Genomic DNA, 17,718 nt, shown 5'->3' on the forward strand with positions numbered 1-17,718 from the left:
TGCTTTAGGAGATGGAATATTCCAAACAAACATTCTAGTTCTCTAGCTCTCTGCTTCTGTTATTTGACATGTGAAATCATGAACCTGTTAGCTCAACAAAATAAGTCGAAAATTGTATTCTAACTCCATATTTTAAATCTTGCACACTTTAGGACCTCTCCCCATAGCTAAGAGATCATTTAACTTACATTTTAAATATTCTGGAGTCAATGAATCACTTTCTAACAAATGAGTAGATAGTATTTTATAAACCTCTGAATGCTCTCCCTCTGGGACAAAATTAAATATACTCTGATCCACTAGGTCAGACTGAAAGACAAAAGAAGAAATGAAAGACAACATTAAACATCTTGTGAAATATCATTTTAAAATGCGCAGCAGCCAACAGAGCAATCAAGGAGAAGAATTCAAGCATCATGCTGACAAAAAAACTTTCTGATTCCTTAGTCACCCTACAATATTTGTAAAACAAGCCAATTTCTGGCACAATTAACAAATGTTTTTACAGGCATATATAAATAATGGAAAACTTCCACTGTGTGTCTTCTGTTGAGGTGACTGCCAGGAACTGGGGGTGGGGGATGGGTGGAGGGACTGATGAAGAGTTCTGGAGAGCTCAAAAGCTAATTGTTATTTTGCTTGATCATAATAAAAAACGTCAGACGGTTTTGTTCTTGAAAATGGAGCATTTGATCGAAACAGAATGCTTTAAATCAACACTAGAAGTATCCGTCCCTGCCACATGAGGCCATCACGTATTTTAAAATGACATCTTCAAAACATACTGGCAGTTACTGCCTACTGAATGTGAATATGCTCCAAAGAACTACTTTAGGTCATCCAAATTCTTACACAGACTCAGTGGGTTTTGTTTGTTTTGTACTTTCTCTTCAACAACACATTCCCTTGCCACTGCCACCATTTCCATTTCAAAAACAACCAGTCACATGGCATGAAAAGTCACTGGCTGGGGTCCAGAAAATAATTTCACCAGTCATATGCTTTGGAGCGATCCCTCTCCTCAATTCCTCCAAGCAAACTACTTTTAAAATGGAAGGGGCTCTCAAAAGAAGTGCAACATGGTGGGAGTAATTTTCAAAAGTAACACTGAGCATGCCTGAGACCCTGGAATATATAAAACAGCTCTTTAGATCCTGGTCATAAGGAAGCACAGCACCTCTTTTTCTTTTTTAAAATGTGCCTTTGCACTGCTGTTTATTTGTGTACAGTAGAACATCAAAGAAAGAAAGAAAGAAAGAAAGAAAGAAAGAAAGAAAGAAAGAAAGAAAGAAAGAAAGAAAGAAAGAAAGAAAGAAAGAAAGAAAGAAAGAAAGAAAGAAAGAAAGAAAGAAAGAAAGAAAGAAAGAGAGAGAGAAAGAAAGAAAGAAAGAAAGAAAGAAAGAGAGAAAGAGAGAAAGAGAGAAAGAGAGAAAGAGAGAAAGAGAGAAAGACAAAGCAAGTCAAGCAACAATATCTGGATCTGATACAGTTTGGAGCAGATCAGTTTCTAGGGATTCATAAGCCTGCCTGCAGCAGTTTTGCCACACCCTAAAATCATTTATAGTCTTTGACAACCAAGGAGCATTACATTTTCAGAGTCTGGTCTGTGCATAGAAAAAAAAATAAGACTTCTGTGTTTTGCTTCTATGTCATTACTGTTGTGTCGATAGAGGGCTGTTGTATCAACAGAGTACTGTTGTGCGTTGCTGTATTCTGTGGTAGATATATGTACAGACAGAAAACAGCTGGATGGTTCAGGCCCATCAAAGCAACATCAGCCGCATTCATGAGACATATGGGTAAGATGAGAGGAGTTGCATTCAGAGGATAGAAAAAAAATCTTGGACAAAGATATGCACACAGTTTAAACTCCAGAATCTTATATAGCAGATAGTAAATTGCACATCCCATGACCAAGTGAGTCTGCTAACCTACTAAAAGAGGCTTGTACTTACTGGCAAATGTTCAAGTAAAGGGGTTACACTTTCTGATACATATATTATACTTCCATCTGTCATGATTGCTAGGAAAAAACCATCAAGGGCCTGAAATTAAACACAAGGAACCGTTAAAAAGAGGCAGCTGGCTGCACAACTCTGTTAATGTGTTTTAAAAAAAACCCCAAATTGGCTTTCTACTTGATCTGGGAATCATATAAAGTATCTCCTCATAAGCATCTTTGGATGAAAAAATGGGCAGTAGCTGTATTTCATCAGCTTTATTTCTCAGGGCTAGAAATGACTACTGGTAAATCCTTTCTTACACATGGCACCATTCAGCCAGTCTCTCTCCACAGTATACCATGAGACTTCCCCTTCCCCAACTTCAAGTATAACTTAAATAAATTGAACATATAATGAAGTAAAAGAAAACTAATTCTAAAAAACGGAATGCTGAGAAATTTTATCATTTGAATATTGTTCCACACAAAGGCGAGTTAGATGTGTAACAGACTCTGGGACAAATATAACAAGAGTTGTCAATGGCATCATCACACTGGAAGATACAAACTTTACTAGTTACCCGATTTTAAATACTTTGTGCTAAGCATCCCATTACACATATAGCTAAAAGTGATTACATGATATCTGTAATAAAAATACACCCCTTCCTACTGTAGCCCACCAATCTTCATTGTTTACTGGAGGATTTTAATTATGATACACAACAGAATCTAATCTTATCACCTCACAAATAAACAATAAAAGCAATACTCATACATTTTAGAATTGTTTTTTTAAAAAAAACTACCTCTAACATTAACTGAGTGAATTCTTCATTACTAAGGAATGTGGGTTTCCAGTCTTGTCGGATTTCACTGGCATCTGACTGTGCCGTAATTTCTGTGAAAGGGAAACACGATTATCTGCACATTCGTATATTCTAATCCATACATCTAACATTGTGTGCTGACATTGTATGCTCACAGGAGACAAGCTATCCTCACAGGCATGATGAGTTTGGTGTGTAGGTTCCTCAGTTTTGAAACAATGCTCTTTAAACTAATCATTATTTTATATATGAACAAATTCTAGCATAAATACATATTTACTTCAGAACTATCAAATGATTTGTTCCCAAACACATAAATCCTAAACCTAAATTACAACAAATATTACTATTTTCAAAGTGCAAACAAGAAAAATACTTTCAGTAATTTCAACTTTCTTATAAAATCCGAGAATTACCTTTGTGCTTCCGTAAAAAGTCAATACTCTTCTGCAATACAGTAGATTTGTCCATCTTCCGAGCATTGCCCGGAAGCATGGATCCCAGCTCTTTGATGAGAACATTAAACTGGTCTCTGCGTTTCTTTTCCGACTTATTTCTTGATACTCTGATGAAAAGAAACATTGTGACACAAATACAAACAAGTTTTAAGCAATTCTATTCTTAATGTGTCAAGTACTATTAATAAATATTACTTAATAAACCTGTACAAATAACAGGAAAACTTAAGCAGCTGCTAAAGGCTGATAAAATCAGGATGAAATAACAACAATACTATGCAGTGATGCCCTAGTCTAAGGCTTGTACAGGGATTTCATAAATTAAGGATCTCTCCCTCAAAGAACCCATCAATATATTGTCAGTCTTTCAACAGTTCTCTGAAAGGACAGGAGTAAAGAAAAACTAGGTAGATTTAGAAGATCACAAGGTGCATTTTAATTTGCAATATTTCACTCTGCTAGCATGCTGGAAAACCAAAGGACCTAATCTAAAAACCGTTGCATAGGAAAGGTTCATCTCTGCTGATCAGTGTAGGTTGTAAACTTGGTTAATTCGTTGAAGAAGCTAAATGCCAAGAGACGCTTCAAAACCAGGGGTCCCCTCAATCCCAATAAGAGATTAGCACTATCAGCATTTGACAGTCTGCTTGGCAATGTAGATAGTGTGTAGAAGAACTTCACACTTCAAATTGCTGGATGTGGAGATATTCCCAGCCTCTGTTTTGCATATGGGATACTGTCCAAAGACTAATAATACAAAGAAGCTCATTTCAAAGCACAGACCAAATGTCATGAGCTTTTTTCAGTATGTCGCAAAATACCTCTTTGCTTTATCCTTGTCATCTTCTTCCACAAGACCATCAAAAATGCTACCATCATCTCTACAAGAAAATAAACAAAATTCAGAGCGCAGTCCAAAGCTATAACATTCCCTTAGTGCGAAATAAACATAAACAACAAGAGCCTGCTAATTAATAGTCTAAGTTTTTTCAAAGATAAACACATTTGTGTGTTTACAATACATACACAAAGGCCCATCACTACCATTATAAGCGAGTCTTCCTAGAGACTCCTGTTTAATCCCTCCCTTCAAGATGTCAGATCAGCCACAATATAGGCCCACTTTTTTCCAAAGGTAGCTCCAGAATTATAAAACATTCTTCATGAGGACATTTAGAGGGTTCTTACGATGCCTACCTTCCATAATATATGTAGGACAGTTCTTTTCAGATGAGCATTTGGAAGTTAACTGTATAAAGACAGTTTTATCTTGCAGGAAAACATTGTGGCTGGTTTTGAGGGGTATCTTTTTACATTTTTTATTGTGTGTGGGCTGTGTTTTCTGAAAGTCACTATGGTTGGTAAGAAACGGTCCATTGGTAGACTTACCCTGAAGGGGCCTTCTCCTGGACGGCGACGAGGGCATCCTGATTGGGTGATTCCTAACTCGTTCTCAGGGAGGCAGGACCTAATTTGTTGTCACTTCCTGAGGAGGGCTTAGGCACCCTTCCTGGATCCAGTATTTGGAATAACATAGTAGTAAACATGTAACGATTGTAACACTTATGAAAAAGAACATTAGGAAGTAACAACAGATAGAGTTGTGATAACTGAGGCAACAAGCCTAAAAACGTGTGCTCTAAACTAAGACTATTTTGTCTATATGGTGTCTAGCCATCTACCGTATGTTTGCTTGAGTGCTCATTGTTCTTGAATGCAGGTATTAGTAATAATTTTACGGTGAATTGATGCATGTTTGGGAGGGCCAGGATGCCCTCATCGCCGTCCAGGAGAAGGCCCCTTCAGGGTAAGTCTACCAATGGACCGTTCTCCTGGAGGCGAGCTCAGGCATCCTGATTGGGACCTCCCAGAGCAGTGTCCCTAACGGGTGGGATCATTCACCAAATATGTGCTCTAATACCCTGTGGCCAAAAGCCGTGTCGTGGTCGGCCTTGGATTGCAGTCTGTAGTGCTTGATAAAGGACGTGGCGGAGGACCATGTAGCTGCTTTGCAGATGTCCTCTACGTCTGAGTGCGGCGTTGGCTGCAGCACTTCTTGTGGAGTGTGCTGTAATTCCTAAGGGAACTGGAATATTGGACGATTTGTAGGCTTCTGTGATGCAGGTTCTGATGTTGGAGCTGATGGCGGCTCTAGACATCTGAGCCCCGAAGTTGGGGGCTGATACGTTAATGAACAGGGACTCTGTTTTCCTGATGTCCTCTGTGCGAATGATGTATGCCTTGAGCGTTCTCCTGACATCTAGCGTATGCCAAAGAATCTCCTTTGGGTGTTTTGGATTAGGAAAAAACGACAGGAGTATGATCTCCTGTCTGAGATGAAAGGACGATCCCACTTTGGGGATAAATGTTGGGTCCAGACGCATGACGACTTTATTTTTGTGAAACGTGCACAGCTGAGAGTTTACTGACAGAGCGCAGAGTTCGGACACTCTCCTTGTTGAGGTGATGGCTACTAAGAATAACAGCTTCATCCTGAGTCATCTCAGTGGGACCGACTGGATGGGTTCAAACGGAGGTTTGGTGAGTGCATTTAGCACAATGTTCGGTTTCCACGATGGGAAGCGATGAATTACTGGAGGTTGTCTGACGCACTCCTTTCAGGAATTTGAGAATGTCAGGGTGTTTGGAGGCGGTGATGCCTTGTAGACAAATCCACACCGTGGACAGGGCGGCCATCTGTCTTTTGAGGGTCTCACTTCTGAGGCCTTTTTCGGCTCCCTCGTGTAGGTACGCTAGAACTTGTGAGACCTTCGGACGTATGGGATCGGTGTGGTGATTATTTGCCCACCTGACGAAGGATTTCCACGAAGAGTCGTAGATCCGGAGAGTGGATGGTCGTCGAGCAGCGATGATGGTGTCAATCACCTTCTGAGGATATCCCTTCCTCTCTAACGCTGCGCGTTCAAGTACCAAGTGGTTAGGCAGAACCACTCTGGGTTCCGGTGAAGTATTGGCCCTTGAGATAGCATGTCTGGGGGCATTGGGAGACGAAAAGGTGGTGCAATTGATAGCTGTAGAATGGATGAGAACCATGGCCTTCTGGGCCACCAGGGGGCTACCAGAATGATCTCGGCCTGTTCCTTCCAGATCTTTCTCAGAAGTTTGGGGAGGACGGGTATCGGTGGGAAGGCGTACATCAGACCTGAGGGCCAGGGGGTGGTCAGAGCGTCCGTGGCCACTGCATTGGGATGGTGGAACCTGGTAAAGAAGGTTGGCAGTTGATGATTCTGTTGTGATGCAAACAGATCTATCCATGTAGTTCCGAAGTGTTTGCAAATTTGAAGGAAGATTGAGGGATGGAGATTCCACTCGGCTTCTGAAATGGTTTGCCGGCTCAACCAGCTTCTCGATGTAGTTGGGCGGATCTCGATCCACCCTGATTGTTGAGGTGAGCTTTTGCTGCCACATTGTCTGTCCTGACCAGGACGTGTTGACTCTGAAGATGGTGTTGGAAATGTTGGAGTCCTAGACGGATTGCTATCATCTCCAGGAGGTTGATCGGAAGACGTGCCTGCTCAGGAGTCCATAGGCCCTGGGCTACGTGATCCTGAAGGGAGGCTCCCCAGCCCTGAAGGCTGGCATCGGTGACTATCTGCACCTTGTTGTCTTGGAGATAGACTTTCCCTGTGGACAAGTTCTTGAGTTGAGACCACCATATGAGGCTGTGTTTGACTTGTGTCGAGAGGGTTACTGTTTTCTCCCTCTTCTGCATGATGTCCCACTGATAAGGTCTCAGGAACCTTTGTAGTACTTGTGCGTGGAACCGCGCCCATTGAAGCATGTCTATGATGGAGATGAAGAGGCCCATCAGTTTTGCTAGCTGGAGTAGTGCCACTCGCCTGGCTCTGATGAAGGATGTCGCCAGCCTCTGGATCTTGAGGGCCTTCGAGTGGGGTATGAAGAGGGCGTTTGCCTGGGTATCTATTGTGGCTCCCAGGTGTTCCATGCGTGTCGTGGGCACTAGCGAACTTTTCTGTAAGTTGATTAAGAAACCATAGAAGGCCAGTGTTTTCATCACTAGGTCCACGTCCACCCTCGCCTGTTCCCTGGAGATAGAGCGAATGAGGATGTCGTCTAGGTAAGGGTGGACGTGAATGCCCTGTTCTCTTAGGGCAGTGATGGGAGCTAGTAGGACCTTGGTGAAAACTCTGGAGGCTTGTCGTGGATTGATAGGTACGTGTAGGTAGGCCTCGGTGAGGTCCAGTGATGTAAGGTGGTCTTCGGGTCGAAGGTTCTCCACGATGGACCTGAGGGTCTCCATCTTGAATCGACGTAACTGGATTGACCTGTTTACGTACCGTAGATTTAAGATGGCTCGCCATTCCCCGTTCCTCTTTGGAACAGTAAAGAAATGGGAGTAGACTCCGCAAAAGTGTTCCAATAGGGGCACCTGTTCGATGGCTTGAATCTTGAGGAGATGACAAATTGCCTCCTGTGTTCTGAGTCTTTTTTCGTGATTTCTCAGGTTGGGAAAGGCTTGAAATCTGGGTTTGGGAATTTTGAAGAATTTTATTAGATAGCCGGTGGTGACTACCTCTTTGGTCTATTGGTCGACGTGGTGGCCCATCCAGCGTTGGTGGAAGTTTTGCAGCTGGGTGCCGACCGGGAGGTCGTGTTTGTCAGGATCTGTTGGGGCGGTCAGGCTGAAAGGATTTACCTCCCCTGCCTGATCTGAGGTTAGAGGTGCGAAAGGAAGATTGGTTGTTGTTGTTATTATTATTGTTGTTTCATTAGCAGTTCCGGAGAGGCATTGGCCCAGGAACTCATGTCAGTTAGGGAAACTGTTCTGGAGGGGTTGCCTCCCCCCCTTTGCCTGGCCTGGCCTCTCCTGGGCCCCTCTGTATCACTCATGGTGGCTGGATCTACTTTGCATTTCCTCTTCGTTTCCCGTGTCGTCTCCTCCCCCTCCCTCTGCAGAGAAGCAGGAATGCTCTCTGCCAGATTCCTCGGCTTGGCTGAGAGGGGGGGGCGGGGGGCGGCGGTGGAGCGCCACCATCCGCGTCCTGGGAAGGGACGCTGGTGCTCCGGGTGGAAGCGGGGGCCTCTTTCCCTTGGAGCTTGTGCCGTTTGGCTGGGGCAGCTTTCGGTTTCGCGCCTGGGGCTAGTTTTGCTTTTGCGCCTTTTTTCCGCTCCGGAGGAGGCGGAGACGATGGCGCCGGTGGGTCCCCCGCTTGGGTGGCCGTCTGGGGAGATTGGGAGCAAGTCCCCATTGTGGCATCTGTGGTTCCGTGGCGGTGCGTCCCGGAACGGGTGGCAGCGCGGGTCCCTTCTGCAGCGGACCTCCTGAAGGTCTCTGGCGGCGGGGAGAATGAACGCAGGGAGGCCATTGGGCCTGTGCGTTAATTGCCCTTTCCCTTTTGGCGGGAAGTACTGGGATGGGGGGGGGGTAGACAGACACAACACTTACACTTACTGAGAAGACAGGACTAGACAGACTGGAGTTGGAAAAAGAAGGAAGTATTTTAAGTTGAATAATTTGCCTGTAAGGGCTTGGAGCACTAGACAAGCCCTGCTCTCCCTATCTAGGCAGGAACAATATTGGATCCAGGAAGGGTGCCTAAGCCCTCCTCAGGAAGTGACAACAAATTAGGTCCTGCCTCCCTGAGAATGAGTTAGGAATCACCCAATCAGGATGCCTGAGCTCGCCTCCAGGAGAAAGTAGTGTATCATTTTTACCTCACTTTGCAAATCTGCTTTAAATCATGATTAATTAATAAACATGCAGAAATACATATAATTAAAAAAAAACCAGAAGATCAATTACCTGTCTGCAATGGAGCTCATTTTATGGTTGCTTATGGTGAAGAACATAACATGTCACACTTTAGTCTTGTGGTAGACATTTGTACGTCTAGTCTATGAGAGAACAGAAACAGAAGGAAATGTAATGTCCATACATTACTTTTTTTATTTTTTCAAAACAGCATTTCCTATTCCTATTACAAGAAATAACATACCAGGCAGCTAGTTCCACATCTTCAAGAAAACATTAGGCTTTTATTTTTTTGAACAACAGCCTGTTTCCACACCACTGATAAAAATACTATGCAAAACTGAAGGGGTTTTTGAAAGTAATTTGTCATATATTTTGATTATTTATTTATTTTATTAGGTTTATACCCTGTCCTTCCTCTCACAGGCTCAGGGTGGCTAACAACACTTATCATATACAATCAGTTAAAACCAGTAAAACCAACAATAAGGTTTTGCTATCATGTTCCACACTGGCTATATAATTTATCAATCGCCAAGAGGAAGAGGTGAGAAGATGCCAAATAACCAATAGAGATAAAGGAGGAGGGAGGCCAATATGGGAAAACCGTATCTGCCTTGACTGTATGCCTGGTGGAGCAATTCTATCTTATAAGCCCAGTGGTCCCCAATCAGTGGTCTTCAAACTTTTTGAGCCTGAGAACAGTTTTGTAATTCTGACACTGAGTGATGGGAACAGTCACAAAATCGCAGCCATACGAAGTGCAGCCAGCCACAAAATGGCTGCCACAGCTTACTTTCAATCACTCAGTGAAGATGCTTGTGCTGTGGTAAAGATCCACCTGGACCAGCTCACTTCCTAAAAACACTTAGTGGGCACCAGGAAAGGTGTGTGGGTACCACGTTAGGAACCCCATCGTATATCAAAAAAGGCAAAAATTCCATAACATGCTCAAACTTTTGACCATGCATGAAATAGTCTTTAATAAGCCAGAGTGTTTCTAACAACTTACTCTTTTTTATATTATGCCCTAGATATCCTATTATATAAAAGACTAGCTGTGGTGGTGACGACTCACTTCCAGCCAATTGCCCCCCCCCCACACACACACACAGGTTGGGGGGTGGTTCTGATACAAAATGGGTAAAAAGCAACACAAACAGAACAGTGGAATATGGCAGTTCCTCACTCTGTCTCATGCTCGCCCTTCTCCCCCACTACTCAATAATTACAGTCACTGTACTATCTGCAGCTGCCTGAGAAGCAAGTGCAGGTGTCAGCTGCTCCCCATGGGAGGGTTATGACTGCTAGTGGCCACAACTGTACCATTAACTGTTGTGTGGCAACACGGTCATCCAGGAAGAGGAGCAGGCATCCAAGACCAGGAGAAGGAGGGATCTGATGACATGAGGCCGAAGGGGGAGGAAAGGCAGGAGAGATCTCCCCTCTTGGTGGATACCATTAATCCTTGCATGTCAATGCAGGCGTCCAGGAAGAGCAGGACAACAAGAAGAACTGGTGACACGGGCAAGCGGGAAGGAAAGGCAGGAGGGGTTGGCCCCCTTGATGGCACCGTTAACCCTACAACAGTGTTCTAGAACCCATTGTATTTGTTCATACAACAGGCTTTACTGCTAGTCTCAACATAATACATGATCTTTTTTTTACCGTTTATACTTTTCTGGATGATAAATATTGATGTTCTAAAATTACAGATTGCAGATGTGCCTCATGAGAAAAATGTGCCTTCAAAAATATTCCCAGCAGAACAGCATTAATTCCTAAGTCAGCACTGTAACAGAAAAAGAAAATTAAAAAGTTAGTTGTTGGAATAGCATAACCTTCTAGCCCCATAATAAGTTTTGTATAAGAATTCATCAATCATGGTAGAATCTAATTCAACCGATTAGAGCCAAATTTGAGTGGAACTTTTCAAAGCCAAGCTTCTGGTCATATACTTCTGGTTGTATACTTCAACCAATTAATGACTTGGGCCAGCCTGGCACAAATAATCACAACTTCCCTTTAATGTTTTGAGAGACTGAGACAGGTAGCTAACACTCCCTCACAACATCAACAGGGTGAAACAAGATCTAATCAGGACAAGGCCTTCTAATTAAAGGAGACCGGAAAAATTTCACAGGCCTGTTTTAAAAATGATTCCCTTTCACAGCCTGAGCAGCTTGACCAAAGTTCTGACAGTGATTTAATTTCTTGACATGCAGAATTCTATTTTATTCCAAACCTACCTGAAATGCTGTCTCTTTTCTTCGACATGCTTGCTGGAAGAACCTATGGCCAACGCGAAGTAGATTTCAAGGACCATGCTAATATTTGCATATTTGTGAGTGTTTTATTCTGTCTTATATTTCAGCTAATCTTCTGCTATTTATGCAGATGTTATTATTCCTGCTCAAGGAATTTTCATGTTGGTTTATTTTATTTTTTATCCTTTTCTTTTTATAAAACTTAACAAAAATTATTGGGTCTGCTGTGTGTTCACTTATTCTCAAGAATCCATGCAGGGCGGGTGGCAAAAGCCCAGGCTGTTTTCTTAACACTGCACATGATGAATATTTTAGAAAATTATGTTCATCCCTTTGTTTAAATCACACATTACAAAAATAGAGCAATATATTTAATGACAAAGTTATCAAAACTTAAGTGCTTTTTCAGTTTTTTTAAAGTTCTTGAACTTTTGTTCAGTGTTGCCTGAGTAAGACTTCATGACTGTACATCTGCTAAAATGAGTTCCATCAGAATCAAAGTAATTTAATTCCAAATACATTGAAATTTAGGATGACACTGTAAGTCTCTTGTGTCTTTTACTCAGCTCTAAATACACTTCTTTCACGCTACATGTATTTCCAACCCAGCTTACATTTTCATTTCCTCATTCTAAATCTGCCTCTAATTACTGCAACTTCACTTTGCAAAACACAATCCTTAAGGCATTCTACCAGCAAACACCTTACATAAATGATCCAGGCCTGCAGTAGAAATGCATTTTAATATATGCAGCTGTTCTCATTTGTGTGTACCTTAGGCTATGTCTCCTGTGCATACACGACACTGGATGCATGCTAATATATTAATGCAGTCTGCTAAAGGCCTAACCAAAAAACATAAATTTGCACACTATCAATGACTGCAGTTGTGATCATGGTGTCTGCCAGCACTGGGTCATGCCACGAGTGCTAGTGTGGTGTAGAGGTTATGAGCAGGACTCTAATCTGAAGAACTGAGTTTGATTCCCCACTCCTCTACATGTGCCCCAGACTCTATCTGGTGCGCTGGATTTGTTTCCCTGTTCCTACAGGTTGAGCCTAGTGGGTGAGCTTGGCCTAGTCACAGTTCTTCAGAACTATCTCAGCCCCACCTACCTCACAAGGTAGTGGGGACAAGAAGGGAAAGTTGTTCATTAGCCCCTTTGAATCTCCTTGCAGAAGAGAAAAGGGTGGGTATAAATCCAAACTCTTTATCGCCTTCTAACATGTTTATCTGTGTAACACCTGTATTTTCCCTTGTCTCTGTGTTCCCTAGAGCATATTTTATTAGCTTGCCCCAGATTCATGGAATTCAGACCTAGCTTTTTTCTGAAGGCCCCAACTTTGGCACCCCCGTTCTCTCCAAAATGAACTATCTCCTGAACAATCAGGAGCCTAAGATACTGGAAATGATGGCCAACTTCCTGATTAATACCTTGAAATAATTTTCTGGGCTTCCCCCTTTATATAAGTGATGCCTGTATATTCCTGATACTCCTATCAGCTGTATTATTCTGCCTAACCCTATTTACTGTACATTATATATTTTCTCTCTCTTTTTCCTCCTGATGCCTATTAAAGGTCTCTAATTTGAGTTTGAGCGCTCCCTTGTTAAACCTAAAGGAGTTAACACTGGAAACATGGCTACAGACTTCCTTTTGCAAATGTCAAGGTTCCCTGTTTTTTTTAAAAAATCTCCTAATGCAACTCCGCATCTCTGGACTCCAGTTCTGAGTGAAAATGTTGCTGTTGCCAAAGGTTGCAAGTTCAGGGACTTAAGGAAGGTTAGAGAAGGCTGCAGCATTCCTTTCTTCTGTTCCTACCAACTATCTATACAGCAAGCAGGATACTACTGAACTCTCCCACTGCTGCTCTCTTCAGCTCCCTTACTGCTGCCAGCTGTGACTGCAAAACGAAAGTGCATTTTTCAGGACTTCCTCAAAACTCCTAAACAGTTCTCTTCTGGAAAATAAAACATGCAAAGAAAATATTTAACTTTCATGTATAAAATGGATGTGTCCCCTTGCCAGTTGAGCTGCTCAACCAATTATGTTTTTCCCCCCAAGGGATCTATATAGAAAAGAAAGGCAAACAATACGCCAGCAGAAGGGGGGGGGGGGGATCATACCATCCAGAGCAATGACTCAAGTGAACCTGCTTGTTTCTTTTTGGCCTAATAGCCTACTGTCCCATTGACCTACTTTCCCTGTTAAGGTAGTTATCTCTCATTTCAACAGTGTTATTCCTTTGTGCAAATAATGTATCCACTAATATGAACACAGAGATCGCATGAGATCTAGAGTGCAGAAACAGTCAAATGAAGCCTACATTTTAAAACTTTGCGTACAAGTGTCTTACCAATCATTACCCAAGTTTTTTTTAAGGAAGAGAGTTTTATATATGCCCTGTGAGACTTTAAAGATCTAACTCGGTTTCATTGGGGTTTATGCAGTACTTAATAAAATATTAAACTTTATTCCTGAGTCTTGTGGATTTCTATGGAGAAAAACTTACTGTAAATACAGGTAGAAAAAATCTCAGTTTTCCCCTCTGCTAAGCAAGGTCTGCTGCCCCTGCTCATTCCACACTCCAAAAGAGGCAGACCCCAGCATTTTGGATAACACACCAAATTAGAGTTTACCACTATACCACTATACCATGCTGGCTCTCAGTGAATTTCTAAGAGTTACGCTTCCATTTCTCCCAGCCAGTATACTGAACCAGCTCCCACGCACGTTACACTGCAAACTTTCAATACGTCCAGAAATCTCTTGTGGCTAGGAACCAATACTCTAGGCCAGGGGTGTCCAACTCTGGCGCCCCAGATTCTGGACTACGATTCCCATCAGCCCCAGCCAGCATGGTCAATTGGCCATGCTGGCAGGGGCTGATGGGAATCGTTGTCCATAAACATCTGGGGTGCCAGAATTGGACATCCCTGTTCTTGAGGTTGATCCTTGAGTCTGTGCTAACCAAAAAGAACCTCTTACTCACTCTTTCTGAACATCAGACTCCAAAGCCTCAATGCTGTTTTTTAAACTCCCAAGAGTTTCAAAAATTGCTTTCCAGGAAACCTGCAGTAGTGGTAGTGGTAGGGGGTTCTGCTTTTAGACCCATTGAATTATTTCTGTAGTTCTTTGGACAGGGATTACACTTGTATCAATAAAGAACAACACTCAAAGACTTGAAAGAGTTGAAAAGCCAAAAGCAGACAGTCTAAGCTTAATATACTGAAAAGATATCCAGAGGAGCTTGGAGACTGATGAAGATGACTACATAAACAACTCAGGTATTTTCACAAGAGAGAGACAAACTCCTCAAAAGCATGCATGCCCATAACATTTTATTACTTTTTCTTTACGCTTCCTAGTATATATTTCTAAAGCAGCTCTCAAACAATTTAAACTATAAAGCAATAATAAAACAATAAGTGACATAACAAAGAACTCCTGCCTTAAATCCATCTTGAAAAAGCAATAGCTTTAATTTAAAAGATCACATTATCCTCTAATTTTTTTTCATGAAAATGGGAATTATGCCAAGATTGGTTTTTTAATGAACTATATTAACTGGTTCCATTGCAGCATATGTTGGAATTAGAAAATAAAGTCTGTAGCAAGCAAAAGAAAGTGTGTTATTTGGACAGAAACAATCGCACACAGACACAATATGACTACCAATATATTTGAACAGCAAGTTAATTTATAACAGAGAAAACACTGATCTCTTTATTAATTTATTATCAAACACATTAAAATGCTTAAACTTTACATAGGAGTTATCATAATGGTTGCCTTACATAAAATGTTCTGTGCTATATACACTATGTACTAGTAAAACCTTGCCTTAAAACGTACTTTACCCAGACCCATAGGGGATTTTAATGATACATTGCTAATATTAATATCAACATATAGTACCATATCATCTACATCTCTATTGAGGTATCATTACATACAAAAAATGTGATTAGTTCCAACTTCAGTAAGACAAGCACTGCAACTTTTAAGCCTCCCAACACATTATCCAGATTTTACAACATGTTTAATATTTGTTAACCATATTTTATGTCAGTAAACAAGACTGCAAAGAATAGAAACGAAACCACTACAACAACATATCAAAATGAAACCAGTACACTAACACAAGCAATATCTTCAAAGACTCTCACACAGATTGCCACTTTAAGTAGCCTCCAAAAAAGAAGAATATTTATGTTTGCCCCTAAATTTAGCAGTTTCTTCTGAGTAGTGAATTACACACGTACACTAATCTCCAGTTTTAGTAAGAAATAAACAACAAAGTTATTCTAACACTTGTTGGCAAGATCAACACTATTCAGTTGTTTGATTGACCTACACAGTAGAGGTACTTACAGAGTTGGACGCTGAGAGGAAAATTTAAATTTGCTGTGACCCTTCAGTCCTATCCACCATCAAAATACTTTGATGGTTAGTTAGGGTTAGTTAGTTAGGTTGTATTGGGTTCCTTCCTGTTTTGATATTTATTGGTTTTAGGTAGTGTGTTATTGTATTGTTGTAAATTCTTTTGCGCTAGTGTTAGGTATAGTTGAATTTGTTAGGTTTAATTTAGTGACAAGATACTGTATTCTTAGATTATTCACTGGGCTAGGCTTCTTCTACTAACACAGCTGTAGTCTATTGGGGGTTGGTTCCTTGGTCATTGTGTTTCTGCAGTTTATGCTGAAGGGGAAAGTCGCCATCTATGCTCATTATTATCTAGTTATGTTGATTAGGTATGCTGTGACTATTGCTGCCTCATAGTTCATGATGTTATAGCTACTGATGTTTGTTGTTTATACTGTTATGTGTACTGCTGCTCATGTTATGTTTTACAATGCTATGCTTATGATGTTATGCCAATGATGTTTATGATGCTATCTTTACTGATCCTTTGTTTATTGATATTATTTTTTTATGTCTGTTGTATGATTACTGATATTGTTATTATATTGCTGTGCACTGCCCTGAGCCTTTCGGGGGGAAGACGGTATATAAATTAAATATACAATACGAGTTTTAGAAATGCCTATTAGGAGTTTGATTTTTTTTCCACTTTGAATTGTACACCTTCAGTGCGTAGAAACTGTTTTCAGAAGATCTCTCAGTTTCCAAAGTCATTTGGAAGACCATTGTAGAAGATACAAGGTTGGATACTGTTTAAAACGTACATGCACAGGAGAAGATATTTCCCACCTCCCCCTCCACCAGAGTCCAAAATGCTGCTTGTGGAGGACAGAGGACTCCCTTGGAACAGAAGGGCAGATGGGTTAGAGGGCTGCCAGGAAAGGGGGATTGGTGATAATTACTTATGTGCATAGATCTTTTCAATGGGATCCACCCACACACTAAGCTAAACCTTCCTCATGTGTGCAGAATTAATGGTATAGGTGTTTGAATCTGAGTCACTGAACTGTAGTTGTGTGTTGAGTGCCATTAAGTTGCTTATGACTCACAGCTATAACAGCCTTGCTCAGGTCTTGCAAGCTGAGGGCCATGGCTTCCTTGACTGAATCAATCCACTTAATGTTTCCCTGCTGTCTTCAACTCTTCAGAGCATTATTGTCCTTCCAGTGAGTCTAATGACCAAAGTAAAATAGCCTAAATGTGATCATTTGTGCTTCCAGAGAGAGTGGTGGCTTGATTTGATCTGGAACGCACTTATTTGTCTTTTTGACAGTCCATAGAATTCATAAAATTCTGCTTCAATACTACATGCTTCCTAAAAGCAACTGGCTGGCCCCTGGGAAAACAGAATGCTAAAGCTATATTGACATTTGGTCTTATACAACTGGCTTCTTAGTATTTGTGATGGGAAACCTGATCGGAAGATGTTTATCCCCCACAAGGGATGATACCAATACTGTTCATTATTGGAAAACTGCAGCACTCTCTGAATGAAATGCAAAACAGCACAGTTGGCTACAATAAATAGAAAGAAAGAGACACAAATCAGCCTCCTCTGCTTCTTATACCAGCACAGCCTCTTGCCCCAATGGGGAAGTTCACTGACAAGATGCTGAGGCTCAAGGCCAACATTTAGGACAACTAACTACAAGAAAAGAAAGCAGAAAGCACAATCAATGGATCAAGAGCCGAATCTTCGTTTCCATGGGATAGATATATCAATCACAAGGCCAGTAATTAAAAGCAGTAATGTGGTATGTATAGTTGGCCAGCACAGCTGAATATTTTTCAGTTCATGACTTCACTTATTCATGGTCTGATGATGTTTTCTTGTGATGTGGTCTCTGTCTTATTTTCACTCTCAGCAAGTCATCATTTTAATCATTGGGTCATTATATATTTGCAGGAAATGTGGTTGTTTTGCTATTGGAAGACAACAGAACTCTGTCTCAAATATTCACAGATTTCACCACTTGCTGTGACCCTGAAAGAAGATTCCTCACAAATGACAAGAGTACTATACCACCCTCTAGGAGTGGCAGTCCTCAGGCATGTCATCC

The 17,718-nt window shown here is 41.4% G+C and overlaps 1 protein-coding gene across 2 annotated transcripts in view; it reads right to left on the minus strand.

Annotated features, from left to right (window-relative positions):
• CLOCK (clock circadian regulator) overlaps positions 1-17,718 on the minus strand; it is a 61,370-nt gene that overhangs the window by 28,800 nt on the left and 14,852 nt on the right. For both annotated transcript variants that reach the window (XM_048510214.1, XM_048510215.1), the window contains exons 2-8: positions 10,633-10,756; positions 9,016-9,107; positions 4,052-4,111; positions 3,189-3,337; positions 2,752-2,843; positions 1,956-2,045; positions 189-309 (exon numbers count right to left, since the gene is read on the minus strand). In XM_048510214.1, coding sequence (XP_048366171.1) covers positions 189-309; positions 1,956-2,045; positions 2,752-2,843; positions 3,189-3,337; positions 4,052-4,111; positions 9,016-9,062 — 559 coding nt within the window. In that variant the 5' untranslated portion in view covers positions 9,063-9,107; positions 10,633-10,756. The remainder of the gene's footprint in view (positions 1-188; positions 310-1,955; positions 2,046-2,751; positions 2,844-3,188; positions 3,338-4,051; positions 4,112-9,015; positions 9,108-10,632; positions 10,757-17,718) is intronic.

Source organism: Sphaerodactylus townsendi, linkage group LG10 (genome assembly GCF_021028975.2).
Source record: "Sphaerodactylus townsendi isolate TG3544 linkage group LG10, MPM_Stown_v2.3, whole genome shotgun sequence".
NCBI lineage: Eukaryota > Metazoa > Chordata > Lepidosauria > Squamata > Sphaerodactylidae > Sphaerodactylus > Sphaerodactylus townsendi.